The 24,318-nt window shown below is 36.0% G+C and overlaps 1 protein-coding gene across 2 annotated transcripts in view; it reads left to right on the top strand.

Moving 5' to 3' along the window:
* Nucleotides 1-20,235, top strand: part of ikzf2 (IKAROS family zinc finger 2) — a 53,066-nt gene extending 32,831 nt beyond the window's left edge. For both annotated transcript variants that reach the window (XM_056465709.1, XM_056465708.1), the window contains exons 5-8: nt 951-1,118; nt 9,932-10,069; nt 12,441-12,569; nt 16,823-20,235. In XM_056465709.1, coding sequence (XP_056321684.1) covers nt 951-1,118; nt 9,932-10,069; nt 12,441-12,569; nt 16,823-17,550 — 1,163 coding nt within the window. In that variant the 3' untranslated portion in view covers nt 17,551-20,235. The remainder of the gene's footprint in view (nt 1-950; nt 1,119-9,931; nt 10,070-12,440; nt 12,570-16,822) is intronic.
* Nucleotides 20,236-24,318: the final 4,083 nt, after the last annotated feature.

The following is a 24,318-nucleotide window of genomic DNA, read 5'->3' as shown; positions in this document are numbered from 1 at the left end:
TAGTCCCTTTATTAATCTGGGGTCACCACAGCGGAATGAACCACCAACTTATCCAGCATATATGTTTTATGCAGCGGATGCCCTTCCAGCTGCAACCCATCATTGGGAAATATCCATACACACTCTTTCACACACATACACTATGGACAATTTAGCATAACCAGTACTCCAATAGGGCATGTCTTTGGACTGTGGGGGAAACCGGAGCACCCGGAGGAAACCCACGTGATCATGGGGAGAACATGCAAACTCCACACAGAAATGACATCTGACCCAGCCGAGGTTCGAACCAGCCCCTCTTGCTGTGAGGCAATCGTGCTACCCACTGAGCCACCGTGATGCACTGCATTGAACTTAAAGCGATTAAGTTGTGCCCCCAAAAAATTCAAAAATTGTGTTGTTTCAGCTTATTTTAAATAAGTATTTTAAACAGAAAGCAAATATAATTTTTCGAGTGTACTTGATAACTTCTTAAATGAAGTGTACTTGATTACTTTTGAACAACTTTTGGGCGATGAGAAATCTGATTTTAAATACATTTTGAATCATTTAAATAGACCACTTTGAACCAAAACAAACTTTTTCAAAACAAATAATTTGAGAAATGAGCTTTTAATTGTATACTGTATATCGTAGTGTAACTAAAGCCACTTTAAAACTTTAACTAATATGTTGCGTGTAAATTAGCCATTTTAACTGACCAATTTGTGTAAATACTTTGTACTATTTTTCAACTGAAAGTCTCAACTTAAAAAGACCTTTGTGTTTCATCCTTTTCTATGCACATATGCAACATATCAGCCAACCCAGAATGGAAACAACAGAACCTGTATCCTCTCTGCTCAATACAAAGACAGCTGGACTGAAAACACTGCAGTATTTATACATTTATTAACATTAGCTCAAGCAGTGATCAGCGAGTGTCTCTTGTTCGTGTCTCTGTCCATCAGGTGATCGGCCGTTCCAGTGCAACCAGTGTGGGGTTTCATTCACTCAGAAGGGCAACCTGCTAAGACACATCAAACTCCACACGGGAGAGAAGCCCTTCAAATGCCCGTTCTGCAGCTATGCCTGCCGCCGCCGTGACGCCCTGACCGGACATCTACGCACACACTCAGGTCAGGCCTTAAAGTTCTATGCAGAGAAACATATGGCCAGGTTGTAGTAATGTGTGCCACAACCTGCAGAACAACTGTGGTTGTACATGGCCATAGCTACTGGTTTGTAAACTAGGTCTGCGAACTTTTAGGAATTGTGCAATAATCATGGCTTCAAATGAACTTATACTTATATGAAGTATACTCACTGTGTTACAGTTTGTTAATATTGTAGGCCAATTATTATCATCTTTCTCTCTTTCTCTCCAAGTTCTCACTATTGTAGGCCAGTCATTATCTATCTTTCTCTCTGTCTATCTCTAATGAGAGATAGAGGACTTATGCTTTGTATGTTCTGTATGAATCAAATTTGGAAAAAGTTAAGGTTATTAGTTTCCATAACTTTATTAGTTACTTATAACTTGGACTAATTAACTAGTCACAAATGTTATAACAGTTAAAGTTATTAATAATCATAGTTAACCTGCAGTTATGTACAACACAGAGTCATTCTGATTATGTACATCTATTTCCAGAGAGCACCAAATATGTCCCAGGCGCTACATTTTTGTTCTCGTTCTCACTGTCTACACTTTTTGAGAACCCAAATTTCTCTCGCGAGTGCCATTCGCACCTGCTGTTCTTGCGTTAACTTACCAAAAGCCAATGTCGACTGACTGACTGACCAACTGACCGATACCCCCACCCACGGGCTTCCCTAAACCCAACCGAGTGTTTTAAGAAGCACTAATTGACCAGTGCCCACCCACTTCCCTGTTTTTAAAAGCAATCCAGAAAAATAAAAGCCCTCGCATGATTTTTACAATGTTCGATAACCTCGAAACTCGTTGTCACAATCAACTCCAATCTGCGTCTCAAATCCTCCGACTTACGCGACAAACCGCTGGACAAACTGGTAACAGTGGAAAAGCCATCCATATCGAAGTAAGCAGTCAGCTGGTAATCGCAAAAAGGAACGCTGTCATACTGCCCTGTATCATCCGTTTTAATGATGAAATCCAGTCATACGTACATCTGGCTACATAATTTGCGATCTCCAGAAATGTATATAGGGCTTCGTTTTCAGAATGAGCCTATGTTGGTTTTATAGTATATAGTTGATGTATGTGTACATGTTCAAGTCGCTGAAAGGGCACCAAAATCTTGCAAATGAAAGCTCCAGCTTTCATCTCCCCACTTCATTAACTTCATCCCCTTAATTTCTTTATTAATGTAGTCACAATAAATATTAAAATAATTTCCAATGATGTGAAACTAACACAAATTAACTGTATCTGGCAACATAAAGAGCGAAGCCTTTACCCACGGCCTTAGGAACTCAGTCAGTCAGCCTGCTGAAACTCAGTGGCATAGATTTATTCAGCAACATCATTTTAAATAAATTTCCATTCGCATACCTTCGATTTGTATTTTTGAGCATCAAAATTTATACTGACTTCTGTACCCCACTGACCTCATATCTGGCTACGAGGCTGTGGTTATGTGACCGCAGCTGACACATTCTGGAAAAAAACAGCAGATCTGTTTTGTCCTTTGGGACGTGCACAGACTGGCTAACAAACATTGCGGTTAGGCCACCTATAGGACAGGCTGCTGTGTTGCCTGCAAGACTAGCACTCCACCAAAAGGAAATGCTCTCTTAAACCAAAGGGAAGTGTCGCTTTGGTGAAGCATCGTTCTCTAACCCACTTTCATATCAGCCCACCATCAGTTGTCTAGTCCTCATCGTTAAAGATCCGGGTCAGATGATACCATCAGTGCTTCGCTCGGGACTTCACAAGCTGTCAGTCAGGGACGCGCTCGTTCAAACGCACAGGGAGAGCAGGAGCGGGCCTATCACTCTCATCGTGTTTTGCTGCCTTTCTCTCATTTCCTGTTTTGCAGCTCTAATCACAGTGCAGGGATAGCGCAGTTTTTAGGCCAGGCAGATGATAGCTGTGGTGTCCTTTTTTTGTGGGTAGAATTTATGAAATATTTCTTAAAGGCTTAAACATGTTTTAGTTTGATGTACTTGGCGGTGGTCAAAGTCGAAGAGCTGATCACCACTGTGTGTTTTTGTTTGCATGCAACTGGGTGAATTTGTCCTCCTTGCGGTTTGAAAATATTTTCATTTAAATATATTAAAAGTAAAAGCTGGAAGGTAGTTCAAGAATGGTTTAATTGTAAATGAAATACAAAGTACCATTCAATAGTTAAGGGTCAGTGAGATGTTATAATGTTTTGCTCAGCAGGGCTTCATTCATTTGAGTTATAGAGTAAGCAAAACAGATACAAATAATAGATGCAAAATGCAGACAAATCTAAAAATTAATATTACTTTTTATCAAATGAAAGTATACCTATTAACTTAAAGCAGAGGTGCCCAAAATAGGGCCAAAGTTTTGGCCTTTCATCCCATCTGAAAAGTGAGAGAGAATGATGGGAAGTTGGTTGGGGCGAATGCCTTCGACAGAGATGGAATTTAACAAAACCTTTTGTTTTTTTTATTTAACTGAGGAGCTACAAAATACCAACTAAAATTAATTGTTTCATTTAAATGTTAAAATGTAAATACTGTCACTTGACAGATAATACACAAGACATCGGCAAGCAAATCAAGGCAAAGGCAGGAGCAGCTCGACTAGTATATTCAGCATTGAACTCTATTGTGTTATAAATGGGATTACCTGTACATACAGTGTATTCATCTATTGTAAATCTGTTAATACAACCTGTATATAATGTTCATAGTGCATCCATCTATAAATATCACCCAGAGTTGTTTCTAGAACTGCACTTTATACTTTTAGACTCTATACTTTGTACTTGTACATGAGTAATTACAATAAAGTTGAATATAAGTCCATTATAAAACATGCTACTTCATCACTAATTAATATGTTTTAAAGCAACGTTTTCTAGTTATTTTTAGATATTAGCAACTAAATTAGGAAATTACCCATGGCAAATTTAATGTAATACGCTTTGGTATATATATATATATGGCCCGTTTTTACTAACTGGTACAGTACGGTACGATATGGGTCACTTTTATCAGGCTTGCATTTCCACTGCCTAAAGGGTGCCAAGGGTACCTTTGGTGAGCATGGTGTACTATAGAAAGTTTCTGTAACATCTGGAATTTAACGTTAAAAATAAATAAGTAAATAAATAAATAAATGCAATGTATATGAACACATACATCCCCTTACAGTCTGCGATATGTTACCAATTACAGACAAAAAAATACACACAGCATACATTTTGTCCTTATTTGGGTTCAAAAACAACACGCAACTCTCGTCTGTATCTTTAATCTTCTCCAGCACATGTAACCTCTGTTAGAGAGTAATTCCGTCATTCCACGTTCATAATAGTCCAAAAAGCGATGATAATAGTTAAACATGGCAGCATGTTTTAGGTTGGTGAAGGAATCATTTGCTCCTTTTTTTCCACGCTTCACTCTCGCGCACACGAGCAATCGCGAGCTCCCTGGAGAAAGTGAAACCGCTCGTACTTTTAGACGGCCTTGTAAAACAAAAACAGGACACAATAGATTTTGTTCTTCTTGGCTTTGTGGCTGTACATCAAGACAATGATAAGGTTGGTTTGTTTGAGTTCGAGTCAACTATGGCTCGTTACTATATGCATATAGTATTACGATGTAATGTCTCAGCTGTGTATTTAAAAATGGCAGTTTCTTTGTTTTCATTCTTCTGCTTGTGTATGCGCGAGTGATGCTTCTCTGTAAACCAGTAGCGTTCAACTGCACATCTATCTCTGCCTTTTGGTACACTTTTGTCATGGTAGGTACCCTTTGCAAATTGTACCCAAAAAGTGGTACTGTGCAGTTCGCTTTTAAGTATCTTTTGACAGTGGAAACGGCCATAAAAGCGTACCAAACCGTACCGTACCACAACCACTCAGTGGAAACGGGCCATAACTTCAACCCACAGTCCTTCATCAAGTATGGTGTTTGGCCTCTTATAAGACAAAGTTTTAGGCACCCCTGAATTAAAGTCTTCATTTCTAAAACAATAACTTGATTAATTTTGTTTACACAAAACTTTGAAAATGTGTGTATGTGTGTATGTAAATGTGTGTATATTTAGTCAGGGAGGCTTCATTTGTTTGATTGATTGGTTTATAGAGTAACCAAAACAAATAGAAATAATATCACGTTTTATCAAATGTAAGCAAACATTAATTTAAAGCCTTAATTTCCAAAATAATTAACAAAACTGGCAATTTAGAGAGGAAAGAAATGTATGAGATCTCCCTGCAATGTGATGACTTTTCTATTATTCTATCAAGTCATAACTAGTGATGATACACAACCAGTAGGTGTATCCATACCAGTGGAATAGATCTTCCATCCTCCAATCAAAAAACTATGCAAAATCTGTGGTGTGTGTGTAAGTGTTGTGGTCTATCATATTGATATCAAATGTCAGTTCAGGAACCTTTACCACCAAAGCCTACGCAGCCATTTACCTCAGCATATAAACGTTTGTGGCCGATCAGAGTCATTAACTTATCTGCATATCCTTTCTATAGGCATTGTAAGGAAATGCCACAAGAAAGGTTTGTTCGACCACAGTGTGAGACGTGTAGTCGTTTCTGGAGTCGTACTAATGAGCCATTCAGTCATTCAAGTCCTTTTTTTTGCCACAAGTCCATCCCGTTTCAGGTTGACCCGTCCGTCTTCTCATCAGCCACCTCAGCTGGAGAGGAATGTGAGGAACTCAGCAGGTTAGACGGCTTCTTGTGCAATGAGCGCCACATGAAAGGACTCTTCCTCTTTCGGCCCTTGGCAACAGTAGGATCAGTGGCAAACAGCCCAGAGAAGTTCAGTCAAGGGAGAGTAAAAAACATTGTGTTGGCGATCCAATGATTGGCGAATACCTGTCGCAGAAATCCATATGCATGCACGCAGACCACAAACACACTGAAAACGTTGAAACTGAAACAGCGTATTTTGCACCACAGCTTTAGGTGTGTGTCATTCTGCTGTTTTGGTTTGCTTTGGCTGCTTAGTAAAATAAGAAACGTGAGGTGAGTGGCCAACGTCTGATTCAAGGAATGGATGCTTTCAGCTGGGTGCGTGTTTGACTACCAGTTGAGTAAGTCGAGCACTTTTGCTGATGCTCTACAATTGATAGGCATTTACTTGAAATGAAATGTCATCCTCATCTCACTGTTTCCTGTTTTCAACCCGAATGGATGCGGTTTAGAGGGCTTTAATGCAGCACTATGTGCATAAATTTGCATTTGAATAAGTGCTTAGATAGGGATTTTTTTTTTTTTTTTTTGAATCGTCCAAACTTTGCAAAAAGAACTCATGGCTGTGCAAACAGCTGGCATTTATCAATAACAACTGCTTGCAGTTAGTTTGTCTTCATCTGTCCATTAATTATTATCATGACTGTCTGTCCCAGATTTTACAGTTTGCAGGTGTTTTGACAGTTCATTGAACCAAAACATTTAGTTCTTTTTTTAACCGCTGATAGTGTCGATTTGTCAGTGTGGATGCACTGTATCCTGTAAAATGTCCCTGGCAAACTTTTTCAAGTGCTGTCTTGCACACGATAAATTTGTATATTTATTTTGTAAGACATATTGAAAGTGTGACAACCCAAATTTAGAGCTTTCTCTTGAGGTGAAGCTGTTTCTGATACAGTCACCCACTGACATATGAAGACCCTAAAACTACTGACATATTAATGGGGTCTGCCCTAGATCCCTGACCTTTACTGAATCACATAAGACTAACAGTAATAATAATAAACATTAGTCAGTCCTCAGAATGTGACTGTTTTTATATTTATTTGTTTGATTTTATTATCTACTTTATTATTTTTATCATAAATGTTAAATATACTGCTTGTTTTATATGCATATCAATAAAATGGTTTATAATTCTCTAAATTAAAAAATGCTATAATATATATTAATTAATTAATTAATTAAACATACTGTTGTTATTTTTAAACAATGCATTAAATGGGAAAGTTTACTTGTGTATTTGTGTGTGAATTCAAGTTTAGATATTATTTTAAGCATTATTGTGTTTTATATATATACACTACCTGACAAAGTCTTGTTGCTTATCCAAGTTTTAGGAACAACAAATAATAACTTGACTTCAAGTTGATCATTTGATATCAGAAGTGGCTAATATGAAAGGCAAGGGCCTTTCGATTACGCTTATTTCACCAAAATAATATATGATCATGCCTTGACTTTTAATTATTTAATAAGGACAGTAAGGTGTGACTTTGCTTAGACAAAGGACTTATAACTTAACAGAAATAATGTACAGTATGGAATATAAAGTCATGGTGCAATGGAAAAAGAATTTATATTGTGTATGGCTCCTTTGAGCTTGGAGGACTGCATCCATACATCTCTGCAATGACCCAAATAACTTGGCAAAGTTAATGGCAAAGAAAGCATTCTTACAGGACTCCCAGAGTTCTCCCAATATTCTTTGAATTCATCTTTAATGCCTCTTCCTTCATCTTACACCAAGCATGCTCAATAATTTTCATGTCTGGTGACTGGGCTGGCCAATCCCGGAGCACCTTGACCTTCTTTGCTTTCAAGAACTTTGATGAGAAGGAGTGCTATCCTGCTGAAGCATTTGGCCTCTCCTGTGGTTTGTAATGTAATGGGCAGCACAAGTGTCTTGATACCTCAGGCTGTTGATGTTGCAATAGGTCTTCTGCAGTATTTGTGATGATTGAGATGCAGTTCAATAGATGATTTAATCAACTAGAAGTCAAGTTATTATTTGTTGCTCTTACAACTGGAATTGACAACAAGACTGTTGTCAGGGAGTGTTATATATATATATATATATATATATATATATATATATATATATATATATATATATATATATATTAGGGGTGTCAAAATTAATTGTTTCTTCACTGCACTGTGATGCAGATGCGGACAATTTGGTATTGGTTCAGTAATATATCCTGACCGGTCATTTATCTTATGCACTATGTGGCGGTAGAATACTATGGCGAGGGAGGTAAGCGCGAGTAATTAAAACCCAGAAACTCCACACAATTCCCTGTGTGTGTGTTTGCGTGTCTACAGAGTGAGTTTTCACCATCGCATCTATCATGGATCAACTGTGATCGCCGCTGCCGTTTATCAGTGGCGCTTAGCTGTGTACAGTTGCGGAGAGTTAGAGCCAATCACCCTTTCTGTTGAGCGCGTGACCAATCATTGTCGTTTAACAACACGCTCAATAATGCTCTAAAAGCAAGCGGGATAGTATTTATGTTTGTTTATTTGCAATAAATGCTTATGGTGTTTTATGCATGTATTTGAGTTTTGTTTGATGCATTCAAAAAGAGTGTTTTCTTTCAGCTGGTCAAATTAAAAGAACAGTCCATATATCTGACTGCTTGTATTAAAGAACAAAATTGTATTACAAATGCACATAAAATGTATTTAAAAATTATACATTTTAGTACAAGAATTGTTGTGCTGTGAAGTAAAATATAAAATTGTTTGTGGAAAGCATTGTCGATGCACCAAGATATTGAATTGAACCAATTCGATGGCATGATAATTGTTACTGAACATGCCTCTATTATATATATATATATATATATATATATATATATATATATATATATATATATATATATATATATATATATATATATATATATATATATATATAGCCTTTAAGCCTATAAGCCTTTAGCAACACTGTAAATAGTTTCAGCACACTGAAAGTAAAACTTTATTTAATTCCAAGTATTTCAAAGCCATTTTATGTTGCCACAATCCCAAAAGAAGTGACAGGGCCTCCATTGTTTGACATGCGCTCTACACGTGAAAGGTCACTAGACAGCATCGCAGCTAGTAGTTGTCTCACTTTCACTGTTTGCTTCAGACTGAAAGCACATTGCCACTTTGAAGATGGTTACCAAAAAGAGTAGTGGGGTATTTTTACGAATGGCACGCTTTACAGGTAATCCCACAGGCTTGCTAGTAACAGGTGTGAATTTTCATTATTTTCTCACGTGCACCAAGAGACTGGTTAGCTGAGTGCTTAGAGTATGACTCAATTCACTAGGGAGTTTTGTTTCAGTGCTGCGCTCTTTATGAATAATTCTGAAAGTCCCTGAGACCAAACGATTGACCACAGAAAGAGAGAGCTTACTGCAACCCCTGTCTCAAATTCAATTAGGTTTTTTAGCTGACATAACAGAAGAGTGCAGACGTAATGGTGGGACATATTCCGATTTATTAGCGATGAGCGAAAGAGAAAAACATGACAGATAAATGAATGACTCAACTTATTGATGAATGAAACTCGGAATGAATCGATGAAGCAATCGTTCCATTAGCTGTTTCTGGAGGCCAAGCGTCGTCCTCTTCCTCCTCCTCTCCTCTGCCCACGACGGAAGGACAAGATGCTTGCTTCTATTGGGAGGTTGGTTTTGTCCCGCATTATCGCCCTTGCACTGACCTAATCTGAGTGGAACTGACAGTGAATCACTTCACACCCTTATCCGGCTGAGGAGAAACACTCACTCGCTTTCTGTTTATTGTTCAAAGAGACTTTCCAAGTAGCGCCAATAACAGGTTGATGACAAAAAAACAACATCAAAAAACAACTATTATAAAACCTAATTCTGCCCCCCCCCCCCCCCACTACGTTGTAGTGGTTGCATCATCATGAAATCTGACTGTGCCCACTTTCTCGCTTACTCAGTTGAGGACTGAAACTCAGTTGTGTGAGCAGTGACAATGACTTGTTTAATTTCCTAATACTTATTCTGCTACTCTTTGATGTCTTTCAGTGGGCAAGCCACACAAGTGCAACTACTGTGGGCGGAGCTACAAGCAGCGCACGTCATTGGAGGAGCACAAAGAACGGTGTCATAATTACTTGCAGAGCGTCGGAATGGACTCTGCCTCCAATCCTGGCCCTTATCCAGGTAAATGGCTCATGGGAATATAAGGTGATGCTTTTCCACCTCAGTGATCTAGATTTATTGTGAAATTGTTTCAGTTTTTGGATGACACAGTGCTGTTCCAAGAGCTGGAAAGTTGGAAACAAAACAATACCAGTTAGTAATATAGGTTTACTACATTTAACATATGTAGGGTACATTTTGGTGACACTAAAGGGTCAAGGTTTAGCTATGTGGCACCGTTATCCTCTGTGTTATTTAGTGATATTGTTACTGTTATTGTTATTGATTTTGCACACAATAGTATTACACAAACTCCCGAAAACTATGCAATATAAATCAATTTACTAGCCTCTCATGGACGTATTTCACGGTCTCCAGAAACATCCATGGGACTACGTTTTCAAAATGAGCCTGGCTTGAAGGTTTTTATGGTTAACTGGTTTTATTTAATGTTGTATTTTTTTGCTAAATAATTTTGGTGTTGGATGACATAACAGTGTTCAACAACCTGGTATGTTTCCTCAAAAAACAAAGTCATTGTTGCACAAAACAGTAGCAGGGTTATTTTTCTTAATGCCATTGGTACAGGGTTTTGTGGGTTAGCATGGCACCACGGTGTTCCACAAGCTAATATGTTTCTTCAAAAGAAAAAATGCAAGTCGTTGTTGCACAAAACATTTGCGTTTTTAATTTCGTTAACAACACTGGTGCAAGGTTTTGCTGGTTAGCATGGCTAGCCACTATGTTTGCTGAAATTCTTCTAAATTATTGCAAAATGTTCAGCCTTGGATGGGACAGAAGTGTTCCACAAGCTGGTAAATTTCCTCAAAACAAAACAACATGCAGTGCTAACATTTGTGGCATAACTTTTGTTGGTACCATTTGTATAGGATTTTGCTGGTTAGCCCCTTTTTTAATGTCTAATCATCTTGTTTAATCCCGCCCCTTTTCACAGTGACCTACATCAGAATTTTGTATGCTCAAACTCTAGTGTGACCGCAGGTTAATTGAGTTTTGTTGGTTCATTGTGAAGTAATGCAGATACAACAGTCTTCCATCTGGGAATTGTACCATTAAGCGAGATTAGGTGGCAAGCCAGTTAAATTTCAGTTTAGTTTGCACCAATTCTAAGTTTAAGTACCATAAAGGTAACTCTATAAAACCCTGTCAAATAAGAGCCGAAGTCAAATAAGTCTAGCTGCCTTCGTTTCACCTAAAATTCTCCAATATTACCCAAGATTGGTGCAGACTAAACTGAAACTTAACTGGCTAGCCAGCTAATCCAGCGGCATAGTACAGACGCCAGATGGGAGACACGAAAACAGAGAAATAAAGCAACACATGTGAGGGAACTAGAACTGCAAAACTACCCTTTTGGGTTATATTGTTTATTGTTTACACTAAGGGGTCATGGTAATGCATGTTGGCATGGTAAGTCTAAATCTTATCACATTTTCTAACATCATTTATTTGATGTCACGACCTTGTTCCATGAGCTGGTATTTTTTGGAAAATACAAAACAAAATGAATTGGTAATGTAAGATTGCTACATTTGTGGAGTACATTTTGTTGACACTATCGGTACATTGGTTTTGCTGGTTAGCTTGGTTAGCCCCTGCTGGTAGGGGCTGACAGCGAGAAGGGTTTTTTTCTTCATTCACACAATACCATTCTACCTGAAATCAGTGTTGTTTTGATATTGTTGTTTGCCTTTAATAAAATAGCCATGTTTGTGTCTCAGAGGCCTTACAAACATTTATGTTCCAAATAGCCATGGATACATGGAAAATATACATGGACAGTCCAAGATAAATGGACATCAAAAATAAGGAACAATCAATATTCATAATGGCACACGTTGCTGTATCCATACTTTTTATTACTAAATACACCAGGTATTCTATAAATGAAACATTATTTATATAAAATAACATTTAATGTGCTTTTAATCAGTGCATCATTGAAATTAATACATTTTATGAGTGCTTTTTTTATAAAATGAATAAAATATGTCCACATGTGGCACACACATTTTCTGGGAGTGCATTTATCCAATATTGATGATTCCTGCAATTCTTCTGAAGCAAATTGAGATATTTGTGGTCATTAAGTGGGTTGCTTGCACATACTGCATATAAGATGAACTTTATAAAGAAAAAATATGTTTATATAGACTTTTTATAAATCATTTATGGAAAATATTTAGGAAACTATATCCACTGTTCACATTTATAAATGAGGTCTTTGGTTCAAAACTAGGTGATTGGTTCAAAACTAACTGGCTGAAAAACAATGAGGAAGAAATGCAATAGTTTTCTGTAGGTATTAAGAAAGGATCTATTTGATATCCTGAATTGTTTTATATGCTGAATCGTTTTGTCATTTCTCCAGGGGAGGTTCCCAAAGAACAGAGGCCTCTGGAGCCTGCTGGGATGGCAGCTTTCGACCGGCCTCCTGTAATTGAACGACTGCAAGGAAATGTGGGTAAACGGAAGAGCACCACGCCACAGAAGTTTGTGGGTAAGTGTCACCTCAGCACTAAATGTGGTTGAATCTACAGTATGCAACAGATTGATCTTCAAAGTTTTAACTGTGCTGCTAAATCTACAAGGTGTTGTTTTAAAGGGATGGTTCACCCAAAAAGGAAAACTCCACCATCATTTACTCACCCAAACCATTTTTATGTCTGTCGAACACAAAAAAAACATATGAATAATGTCAGAAACCAGTAGCCATTGACTACCTTAGCGTTTGTTCTTCCCACTATGGATGTCAATGATTAAAAGTTTTCAACTCTCTTCAAAATATCAGTCACACTTTATTTTGATGGTCCATTTGTTGTTACATTACAACTAATTCTAGATTATAAGTGGACTGTTAGGTTGGGGTTAGGTTTGGGGTTGGGGTTAGGTTAGTGTAAGTTGACATGTACTTGCAAAGTTTCTTATAGTCAGTTAAATGTCTGTTGGAGGAGCAGTATCAACACATATTAAGCAGACAGTCTACTAATACTCAAATGGACCATCAAAATAAAGTGTGACCATAATATCTTATTTTGTAATCGACAGATCAAAAAAACTCAGTCAGGGTCATTAAATGATGGCAGAATCATTTCCCTTTAAATAAAGAAACATTTATTCATAACCAATGATACTTTTGGCCATCTGAATAGGAAAATAAAGCTCATTTATTATTAAATCATCATTTCATTAATTACTTCCTCCATAGTCATAAAAGGTATACCCTCAATATAGTGTTCGTGTCTGAGAGAAAGGAGGTGTACTTATGCTTACAAATAAAGCCAGTTGTCTTATTTAAATACAGCACACTGCTATTTCAGAGCATTTAGCGCTTGGTTAAACTGGATTGCGGGTAGTTAGTCACTAACATGGAGGTTTTGAGCTGAAATACCACATGCAACTGTTTAGTGAACGCTGAGTTTCCACATGAGGGAACAGAGAGTTGAACACACACACTTAAAGAAAAAACGATTAATACAATGAAATTGTGATGGAATATTTCTTATAGAAGATAAAATATGTGGCACTACTTCATCCGAGAGATATTATTTGAAAGGAAACATATTATGTCTGTATTGACAATATCTGCGTAAATCAAACTAAGTATTAAAGTGAAAGAGAAAAAAGTTTGAGTAGGAGTTGTTTTTTTTTTCATTCTGTGGTTTTTGCGCACCTGTAACTTTGCCATTGCTTTTACTGACTACGCCAGAGCAGTTTACCGCATCCATAATATGCATGGGTTAAATTTTCTCACTTCAGTCTCCAAACGGGACTTTCCATCATTAACACAATGAAAACAAAGTTGCAGACATTTAAATACAGCTTTTACTGTAAATTTTATTGCCCCTTAACGTCGTCCCAAAAGAATTTTGCTCTTTTTTTATGTGTTTATTTAATATTGTGATCAAAAGTGATGATTTTTTTGTTGCAGTTTATAGTTCAAATACTAGATTAGATTAGATGCACAAGTCATTCGAGACACAAATAACAAACACAATGCATAAAGCTTGTTTATTTTGGAAATAAGTAAATGACCGCATGACATCTGAATGCTACTTAAAGATACAGAGACATGCAATGCTTTATTATGGTGTTGTTTGTTTGCTCTGGTTGTTTGAGTTACATTAACGTCACTGACAACTTATGATGTTTCTGTCAGAACGCCTACAGCAATGCACTGATCCAATGATGACACATGAACAATTATAGTTATGATTTTATGAGTAAAATGACATTTTTGTTTTTATACTAAAAACTACTGAGGATATTTCTAACAAATTTAAAACAATTATTGTCTGTTAAGACACGTTGTCATTTATGTTTTACATTTTTCTTGCATAAAATGAAAATGATGCCTTGTTTTCAGACATTGTCAATCATTTTACTTCATAAAAGTTATGGAAATATAGTCATGCAAATATAAACTTATTTTAATACTTAAATGTGTCTGAACTATTGTTGTGTATACTTTTATATTATTTCTCGTATTGCTCTTGTTTTACTGTACGGTGTCTTTGAGTTGGCAGAAAGACTTTTTAAAATAAAATGTATTATTATTATTATTATTATTATTATTATTATTATTATTATTATTATTATTATATTCGTTATTATTATTATTATTATTATTATTATTATTATTATTATATTCATTATTATTATTATTATTATTATTATTATTATCATCATCATCATCATCATCATCATCATCATTATTATTATTATTATTATTATTATTATTATCATTATTATTATTATTATTATTTTTTTTTTTGTTATTATTATTATTATCATTGTTATTAATATTATTGTTGTTGTTGTTGTTGTTGTTGTTGTTGTTATTATTATTTTATTTATTTATTTATTTTTTTTCTATTTAACCTATTTTCATTTTGGCAATTGTAAAAAAAAACTCTGAATGACATTGTATACTTTTTAAATTTGCCAGAAAAGTTATCAGACATTTTAAATAATAGAACAAACGAACATTAACATTTAACTCCAACCTAAAATTTTACTAATACATCCATAAAATCCAGAGAAAAAGACTTAAGACTGAGACTTTCCAATATAAATTAAGACACAAACAAACACACACACACACACACACACACACACACTAATTATTGTGCATGATCAATTATCAGACTTGTATATATGCACTTGTTTTATGACTTGTTTATATGCATTTATAATCAGACAAAACAATGTCAATTATTTTACTTCATAACAGTTATGAAAATATCTAAATGGAGTAATGCTGATTTTTAATAATGCAAATAAAAACATACAGTGCTCAGCATATATGAGTACACCCCTCAAAAATATCTCATTTTAATGAATATGTTTAATAGGAAGCTATACAATATTATATTTGTGTATATACATTAGATTAGTCAGTACTGAAGCCAAATCTGGAGCTAACTTAACAAAATAACTTACAATAACGGTCTAAAAACTAGTTAACCCAACTTTGTTATAGAAAAATATTAAATACAATTTTAAAAAAGAGGAAAAATCAAGAGAAGCAAAACAATGGAAAAGTTTTGTTGAAATTTTGTAGGTTTTGCAATATTTTGCTTTAATGTAATTGTTTTATGTTTCAATTTCTCAATATGTTTGGTTGCTAAAATATTGTTTTAATAAATATATCTGTTTCATCAATTTGTTTTGTTTAAATGCACCAAAATACATTGCCTACATTCACTGAGAAATGGATAAAAATATTGATTTTCAAAATGGGGTGCACTCATATATGCTGAGCACTGTATTTAGACCTTTTTTTCTATTTAACCTATTTTCATGTTTGCAATTGCCAGAAAACTTATCAAATCTTTTAAAGAAATAAAGAAATATGAACATTTTATTCAAACTTACTTCAAACCTCTTACTAATACATCCAAAAAATCCAGAGAAAATGAAAGTTCTAAGGTTACTTAAGCAGCCTCAATAGAAATTAGGACACACACACTTAGCACCTATTATTGTGCATCTAGCATATTTCAAATTTTGCTCAAAAGTGATTGATATATACAGTGCTCAGCATTATGAGTACAACCCATTTTGAAAATCAATATTTTTATCCATTTCTCAGTGAATATGGGTGACATATATATTGGTGCATCTGAACAAAATGGATTTAATAAACGGATGTTAATTAAAATAATATTTTAGTCACAGAACATCTTTAGAAATGGAAAGATAATACAATTAAATTAAAGCAAAATATTAAAAAAATATTGCAACCTACAACATTTCAACTAAATTGTATATCTGTTTTGTTTCTCTTGATTGTTGTTATTTTTGAAAATTTTATTTAATATTTTTCTTGTAAGTTATTTTGTTAGATAACCTCCATATTTGGCTTCAGTACTGCCTAATCTAATGTATATGCACAAATATAATATTGTAAAGCATCCTATAGAATTTAAATGAGAGCTTTGTGGGGGGTGTACTCATATCCGCTGAGCACTGTATATATAGCATTCACATTTGTTAGTTAAAGTTAGTTAGTTGTACCTGAATGCATTTGCAAGTAAATAAAGTTTACTGTTAGAGCAGAAATATTTTGTGAGTGAACGCAAAAGCACTGAAATACCTCCCCCTCATCCCCTATGCCATTTTTTTCCCTATCAACAAATCTCTTACAGTAGGGGCTTTCATAAAGTGGTAATGTTGGCCTATTTTTTATCATAATGGAAAGTATGCTTTGAAGCTGTTCTTAATGCATCTTTTATTGCATTGTCTGTTAAGGTGAGAAAATGGTTCGCTATTCATACCCCGAGCTGAACTATGAGATGGGCTTGAAGTATGAGAAGGAAGCAGAGTTGATGCAGGCCCAAATGATGGACCACGCTCTTAGCAATGCCATCTCCTATCTGGGCTCTGACTCCTTAAGGCCTATGATGCACCATCCATCCCTCTCTATGGCCGAAGTTGTACCAATGGTTAACCCGTTGTTTCATCCGGTGTACCCGATCGGCCCACGGATGGACCGACCTAGTAGCCGCGAGGCTCCTCCGATGCCTCAGCCAAACCCTGAATTCCCACAACCAACCAATGGTGCAATTCCATTGGTCAGACCCAAGAATCCCCAATCAGCCCAAGATGGCTCGCCATGCAACAGTGGACAGGATTCAGCCGATTCGGCGCGGAGCAGCCCACGGGATAAGCTCAGTGCCACCGGACCAAGGTTGAGATCCAGTCCAGGGTTTGGTCGGGCAGAGGAAGGCAGGTCAATGGAACCAAGTCGGGTCGCTGCAAGGGACGGCGTCCGCGTGTTCGCCCGTGAGGGACAAGAGCTGAGGGTGTTCCAATGTGAACACTGCCGTGTTCTCTTCCTTGACCACGTCATGTACACCATCCACATGGGCTGCCACGGATATAGAGACCCGCTGGAGTGCAACATCTGCGGCCACTGCAGCAAAGATCGCTACGAGTTCTCTTCGCACATCGTCCGCGGGGAACACACCTTTCGTTAGCCGCTTTACTGCCGAAGCATTACGTGAGCAACCGTCGGCAGATATATGAAGGTTTGGGTCCAATAGAAATGTTTTCATTTTGGAGCTGTTCGATGATTATTATTGTTTGTTTGTTTTTCTGGGAAAGGGGCTGTGAGTATCTGTTGTGAATGTTTGACTCCTCTTTTTTATTTGATTTGATTTGATTTATTTTTTCACCCCACACACACAGTTCGTTGTTGTGTTTGTATTGAACCATCCAGCAGAGCAGCTACATGTCAAGTAAAGTTGTGAAGTTCTTTCTTTCTTTTATTACTTTTTCCCTCATCTATATTACCTCGATGCATGCTGTCATTCATGGACTTTGAACAATTTTACAGGTAAACCCAGCAACTAGAGGACCACTGAAGAACTAAACCATACAAAAGAAAGAAAACAAAGGACTTTATTTCATAGCTTCATGCTGCTGCGGCTTCTCAGTGCCTTGCTGATGTTTCCAACGGCACGATTTTTGCCTTTTATGGAGTCTTTTTAAGTGTCTTTCTCATCCCTTCTTTATGATGAACCGAATGTTTCCTACGAACCGAAGCTTTAGGTTTTTTTGCGCTAACGTCCTGTTCCCTATGTCGGTGCTAGTTTCACAAAAAAGAAAGTCTTTGGGACATATTTTAATGAAGTGTTGCTGACAATCCCCTCGTGTCTCGTCGATTTTGGAAGCGAAACCGAGATGGCCATGGACAAAATGCTTTGTTTTGCTGCTGTTGCACACTTACGCTCATCTCTCGCGCTCTTATGCACTTAAACAGCACTGCGACATGCCTTGAGAAACCTGTTTTTGCACTATTAGCTTGAGGCCTTGGGTGAAAATATGCTATTTCCATGCTATTGATAAAGCGAACAAAGGTCAGTGTAGTTTAGCTAATCACAGCACACTGTATCGGCATGTGTGATTCAACAGGGAACAAGTCTGCACCTATTCTCATGCTTTAACAAGGGTTGCCATACTTTTGATTGAAATCAGTGAATTTCATTCAGCCTTCAGACCGAATGCCTCATTATTAATGAATGGTTGAACATCTGTGACTCTCTTAAGTGCTACAACACACACTCTTTATTTTAGTGTTTTCTTTATACGTTATTTTGACCTTCGTATGGAGCTAGATGTAGTTTTTGAGTTTGAAAGATGCACTTAATTGCATTTTTGGATACAGATAAATACTTTTGCACATGTTACATGTGCTTGCAAGTTCTAACAATAACTTTTTAATGTGTTACAAGATTGGAGATTTTAATCGCTGCACAAGAGCTTTACAAGATAAAACGCGGTTTATTAATCAGACAATGCTTCGCCCCCTCCAACACTTTATGCATTTTCTCATGCTCAATTTTTCACGCCGTGGAAATGTAGATTATTTGTTTTTAAGGTTCATGTAGCAGCGTTTCACTTCCCTTTTTATGGGCTCTTTCTTCGTTTAATGTATTTTTAATATTTACAGTAAGAATTCTGTAGCACAAGCTTTAATCAATGCGAATGCTGCGCGACTGCAGCAGTCACAGCGTTCTGAAGCTCTCTTGCACATTTGTTGGGCTTTTATGTCAGTGCTAAAAGAGCCTTACATCACTATCAGACTATTCTTTTTTAAAGCTTTGCTTTTGCCTTCTCTGCTTTGAGGAAAACTGTGAATACGCCCTTTAAACATTACAAGGAGAACGACTTAAAAGGCACTGATAGAAATGCAGTCATATTGTTTGAACGCCATTTTATTGTTGCATAAAAACTAGCCTTTTTTTACACCTCCAAAAAAGTCAGACATCACACACACACACATGCACACACACACCTCTCAAATCCATTTTGAAGAATTTTAGTTGTTCTAGTGAAGCATGAATATCTTTATGTATTTTTGTTGTTTGTTAGTTTGTTGATCAGTGTCACATGCAGGCATGATATTGAATGTGCTCCATAATTCCAGGGCATTTTATCAGATTATTATCAGAGCTTATTGTATATCAAAACATTGTTTTGTTAATTTTTTTTTTTTTTCCAACAAAAAAAAGGAACAAGGTGAAGGAAACGTTGATGTAAGACTATGTTTACAACCGAATGACCAAGAGCACACGAACAAGACGTGTCCATGAGTCCACACTTTTAGGACTGGAGAGTACTTGAAATTAAAGAAAGGCACTCTAGAGTCAGGTTTCACTTTTTACCTTAAAGTGTATGGGACTGCTATTTTCTCAGCTGTGTAAATATATATTTTTGTGTGAGAGAGAGAGAGAGAGAAAGGCATTTTTTAACTGTTCTTATTCACTGTGGAACCTTACAAACAGCAAGACCAGGGTTTGCAGTGTATTTTTATATAAGTGAATTAACGTATGAATTATATACAGTCTATTTTGGTAAACATGTCGAAAGGGGGTTCACTTTTGCTGTGTGTCAGTTTGCTTTTTGGGGTTTTCTCAGGTACAATGTTGTCAAATCTTCTTATAAGGAATTTGTATGGAACTGTTGAAGAGTTTGTTTATTTGATTCGAGTCAAATATCTGAATAAATGAATACATATATTTTTATTTTTAAAGATATAAAAGGTTTGCTGTTCTACAACGGTTGACTTTTGTAATCTTGGCGTCTTTAAGGAATGTGTGTTGTTGTATGTTGGTTTATAAAGCATGGGCTTTTCTGCATTAAATAGACTCATCATTGAAGCCGTTTCTGTCTGTTCCTCTCTTTTCCTTCTCATTTTCACACAGAGCTGTTGTCACATGGTTGTGTGGTGTCTGTATTGTTGCTTGTGCGAATCTTTCGATCTTATACTGAGAATAGATATGCGGTTTCATATAGAATGAGGCCCCCTTTTTTTGATGGACTTGTGGTTGTAGTCAAAGGCCATCTCTTTTCTTTCCACCGTCCTTCTCCGGTTTGCAAATATGAGAGAGTGTGTCGAAGTCAGACAAACAAATGCACGCAAGCTTAGAGGAAAAAAAAGCTGGAGTTGACATTTGCTGTTTGTTCAAACTACTCATATAAAATGAGCTAAAACAACACAATTCTTGGGACAACTTAATTGTTTTATGTCCACTCAAGTTTGTAAAAGAAAAAACGTATATGTTAACTGAATTCCTGCATGTTGTCTTAACACAGATTGTGTGGAACCCAGCATGTTTTACAGTGTATCAGTGGGTGATAAAGAGAGCACCGGAAATGTGTTTGTATTTCATTAGAAACTCATTTTAAATTGGGTTAATAATGGTCAGGTAATATTCCTTAATACATTTTGTGTATATTTTATTTTATTTTCATTCATTCGTTCATTTATTTTCAATTTTGAGGTATATTTTTATTTTACTTTATTTTTTTTTTAGCAAAGATACAGTGACAGTAAAGGCGTAAATGCTACAAAATTAGGATTGTTTATGATTAGATTTGAAATATTTTTTTGTATTTTTAAACTTAAAGCTGAGGCGACACAGTGGAGCAGTAGGTAGTGTTGTCGCCTCACAGCAAGAAAGTCGCTGGTTCCAGCCTTGGCTGGGTCAATTGACGTTTCTGTGTGGAGTTTGCTTGTTCTCCCTGCGTTCATGTGGGTTTCCTTCGGGTGCTCCGGTTTTCCCCACAGTCCAAAGACATGCGGTACAGGTGAATGTGAGTGAGTGTGTATGAATTTTTCCTAGAGATGGGTTGCGGCTGGAAGGGCATCCGCTGCTGGATAAGTTGGCGGTTCATTCCACTGTGGCGATCCCAGATTGATAAAGGGACTAAGCCGAAAAGAAAATGAATGAATGATAATGAGCTGATTAAAGAAATCAGCTCATTATAATGAATAGTTCCCACACTGTCATAGTTTCCTACAAAATTATTATACAGCAAATTTTTGGAGCAAAAGTATTACATTAAGAAATTATGTTTGTTCAATTATTAAAATTAGATGAAACAGCATAATTAAGTTTTTTGCAACAACTTAATTGTTTTATGTTAAATCCACGTACATTTGTAAAAAACTACATTCAGTTAATTTATGTTGACTCAACACAAATCGATTTTGTTTTGGTGATAAAGAGCACAGAAAAAATGTTTGTATCATTAGAAACTTATTTTAAATTTGGTTAAAAATGGTCAGGTAATATTCTTTATTACATTTTGTGTATATTTTATTTTATTTTCATTCATTCGTACATTTATTGTCTTTTCAGCTCAGTCCCTTTATTAATCCGTGGTCGCCACAGCGGAATGAACCGCCAACTTATCCAGCACATGTTTTTACGCAGCGGATGCCCTTCCAGCTGCAACCCATCTCTGGGAAACATCCATACACACTCATTCACACCCATACACTACGGACAATTTTAGCTTACCCAATTCACCTGTACCGCATGTCTTTGATTGTCGGGGAAACCGGAGCACCCGGAGGAAACCCACGCGAACGCAGGGAGAACATGCAAACACACAGTAATGCCAACTGACCCAGCCGAGGCTCGAACCAGCGACCTTCTTGTTGTGAGGGGACGGCACTACCTACTGCGCCACTGCATCACCTTTACTTTACTTTACTTTACTTTATTGAGCGAAGATACAACAAGTGACAGTACATAGTGACAGACATAATTGTTACAAAATTGGGATTGTTCATGGGATAGCATAAAAAAAAAATCAGCTTTTCAAACAAAATAAACTGATTAAAGAAATTAGCTCATTAAAATGAATAGTTCCCACATTAATTAATAGTTCCCACAAATCATAGTTTCCCACAAAATTAATATACAGCAACATATAAAACAACACAATACTTGAGGGGTTTTTGACAATTTAATTGTTTTGTTTAATCCACTTAAATATGTTAAAAACTTATATGTTGACTAAATTCATTCATGTTGTCTCAACACAAATCGATTGTGTGGAAACCAGCATTTTTTTAAGTGTATCACTGGGTGATAGAGCACAGACAGTCGGGGATTTATTTATTTATAAAATGTATTTATTTATTTATTTATTTATTTATTTATTTATTTATTTATTTATTTATTTATAACAGTAAACATGTGACAGTAAAAGCATAATTGTTACAAAATTGGGATTGTTTATGATTAGATTTGAAATAATTTTGGCTTTTTAAACATTATAATGAACAGTTCCCATATACTATAATGAATAGTTCTCACACCATCATAGTTTCCCACAAAATTATTATACAGCACTTTTTTTGAGCAGAAATATCTTCAAAATCGTTACACGCAAAAAGTTGTTTGTTCAATTATCAAAATTAGATGAAATACAATTCTTGAGGGTTTTTGTGACAGTTTAATTGTTTTATGTTCAATCCACTTAAATTTATAAGAATTATTAAGTTAACCTAATTGCTTCATCCACCATTATTATTGTTATTATGTCTTTGGATCAGAAAATATCAATCAAATTTGTTGGATTAAAAAAGTTACAAATTGTTCTATGTATGGGCCATTTAATAAATATTTAGAAGTAAAAACAAAAACAGATCTGGATGCTAGTTGGTTAGCATTTCAGTTGTGGTGAAATGCACAATAGCAGCTGGATGCTAAATTTACTTAATAATAATATAGCAATTTAAAAATATAACACAGCCTAAAGGGGCTTTACCGCTTTATAAAATCCCCTAATATTATTTTTTATTTTTTTATTTTTATATACACGTATACATACATATACTGTATATGTATATATATGTATATATATATATATATATATATATATATATATATATATATATATATATATATATATATATATATATATATATATATATACGTATATATACATATATATGTATGTATATATATGTATATATATATATATATATATATATATATATATATATATATATATATATATATATATATATTTGGTAAACCTTTAGTTAACTCACAAGTCACAGTATTAACAAGCAATTAACACTACTAGCTTAACAAATCACTAATTAGCTGTTTATTAATAGTTAGTAAGGTAGAAGTTGGGTTTAGGTTTTGGGTAGGATTAGGGATGCACATTTAGATCATATTTAACTACTAATGAACAGTAAATAGCTTAATAGTAGGCAGGTAATAAGTCAGTAGTTAATAGCATGAATTGTGAGTTAAACTAAAGTGTTACCATATATATATATATTTACAAATAATTTTAGGGGATTTTACGAAAGCAGTAAAGCCCCTTTATGTTGTTTGTTATGCCAACTATCTTCCAAAGGCTTTCTGACTGACGGGGTATAATCTCTCTGTGTGCGTCTTGCTGGAACGGGACTTTTAAATGTTTTATCTGGACACAGACACACGATCCTGTTTATTTTTGCAGTGAATGTGTTGTGAGAAGCCCTGGAGGACCTCAAACAGCATTGAACCCGCCGGGGCTCTACCAGCGCTGCAGACACACATACACACACCAAAAAAAAAAGCATGCTTCTTGTCACAGTCGGTGACCTTTGCTTCGGCTCGTCTCTGTCTGTATTTCTGGGTGAAGCTCCAAATGCCAGGTGGTGGTGGTGGGTTCCTCTCGTCTGTGGCTTTCAATGCAGCAATGCTGGCATCCCCTCTACTTCTCAAAGTCCGCATGCATCAAAGTCCTGGGTTGATGTTTGTGCGCCCGCAATGTCAGAGACCCTCAGAGATGCGTGCACTTGCAGAGAGATGCTAGAGATATGCTCGCATTGAAGGAGCTGTGTTGGTTAAGACATGATTGCAACAGAATATCTCTAAACCTCCACTCAGCCCTCCCTATTGTTTGGGGTTTTGTCAGTTTGCTACTGTCTTTCTCTCTGTGTTTTT

The sequence above is a fragment of the Danio aesculapii genome, chromosome 9 (assembly GCF_903798145.1).
Source record: "Danio aesculapii chromosome 9, fDanAes4.1, whole genome shotgun sequence".
NCBI lineage: Eukaryota > Metazoa > Chordata > Actinopteri > Cypriniformes > Danionidae > Danio > Danio aesculapii.
This window is presented reverse-complemented; position numbering and strand designations above follow the sequence as displayed.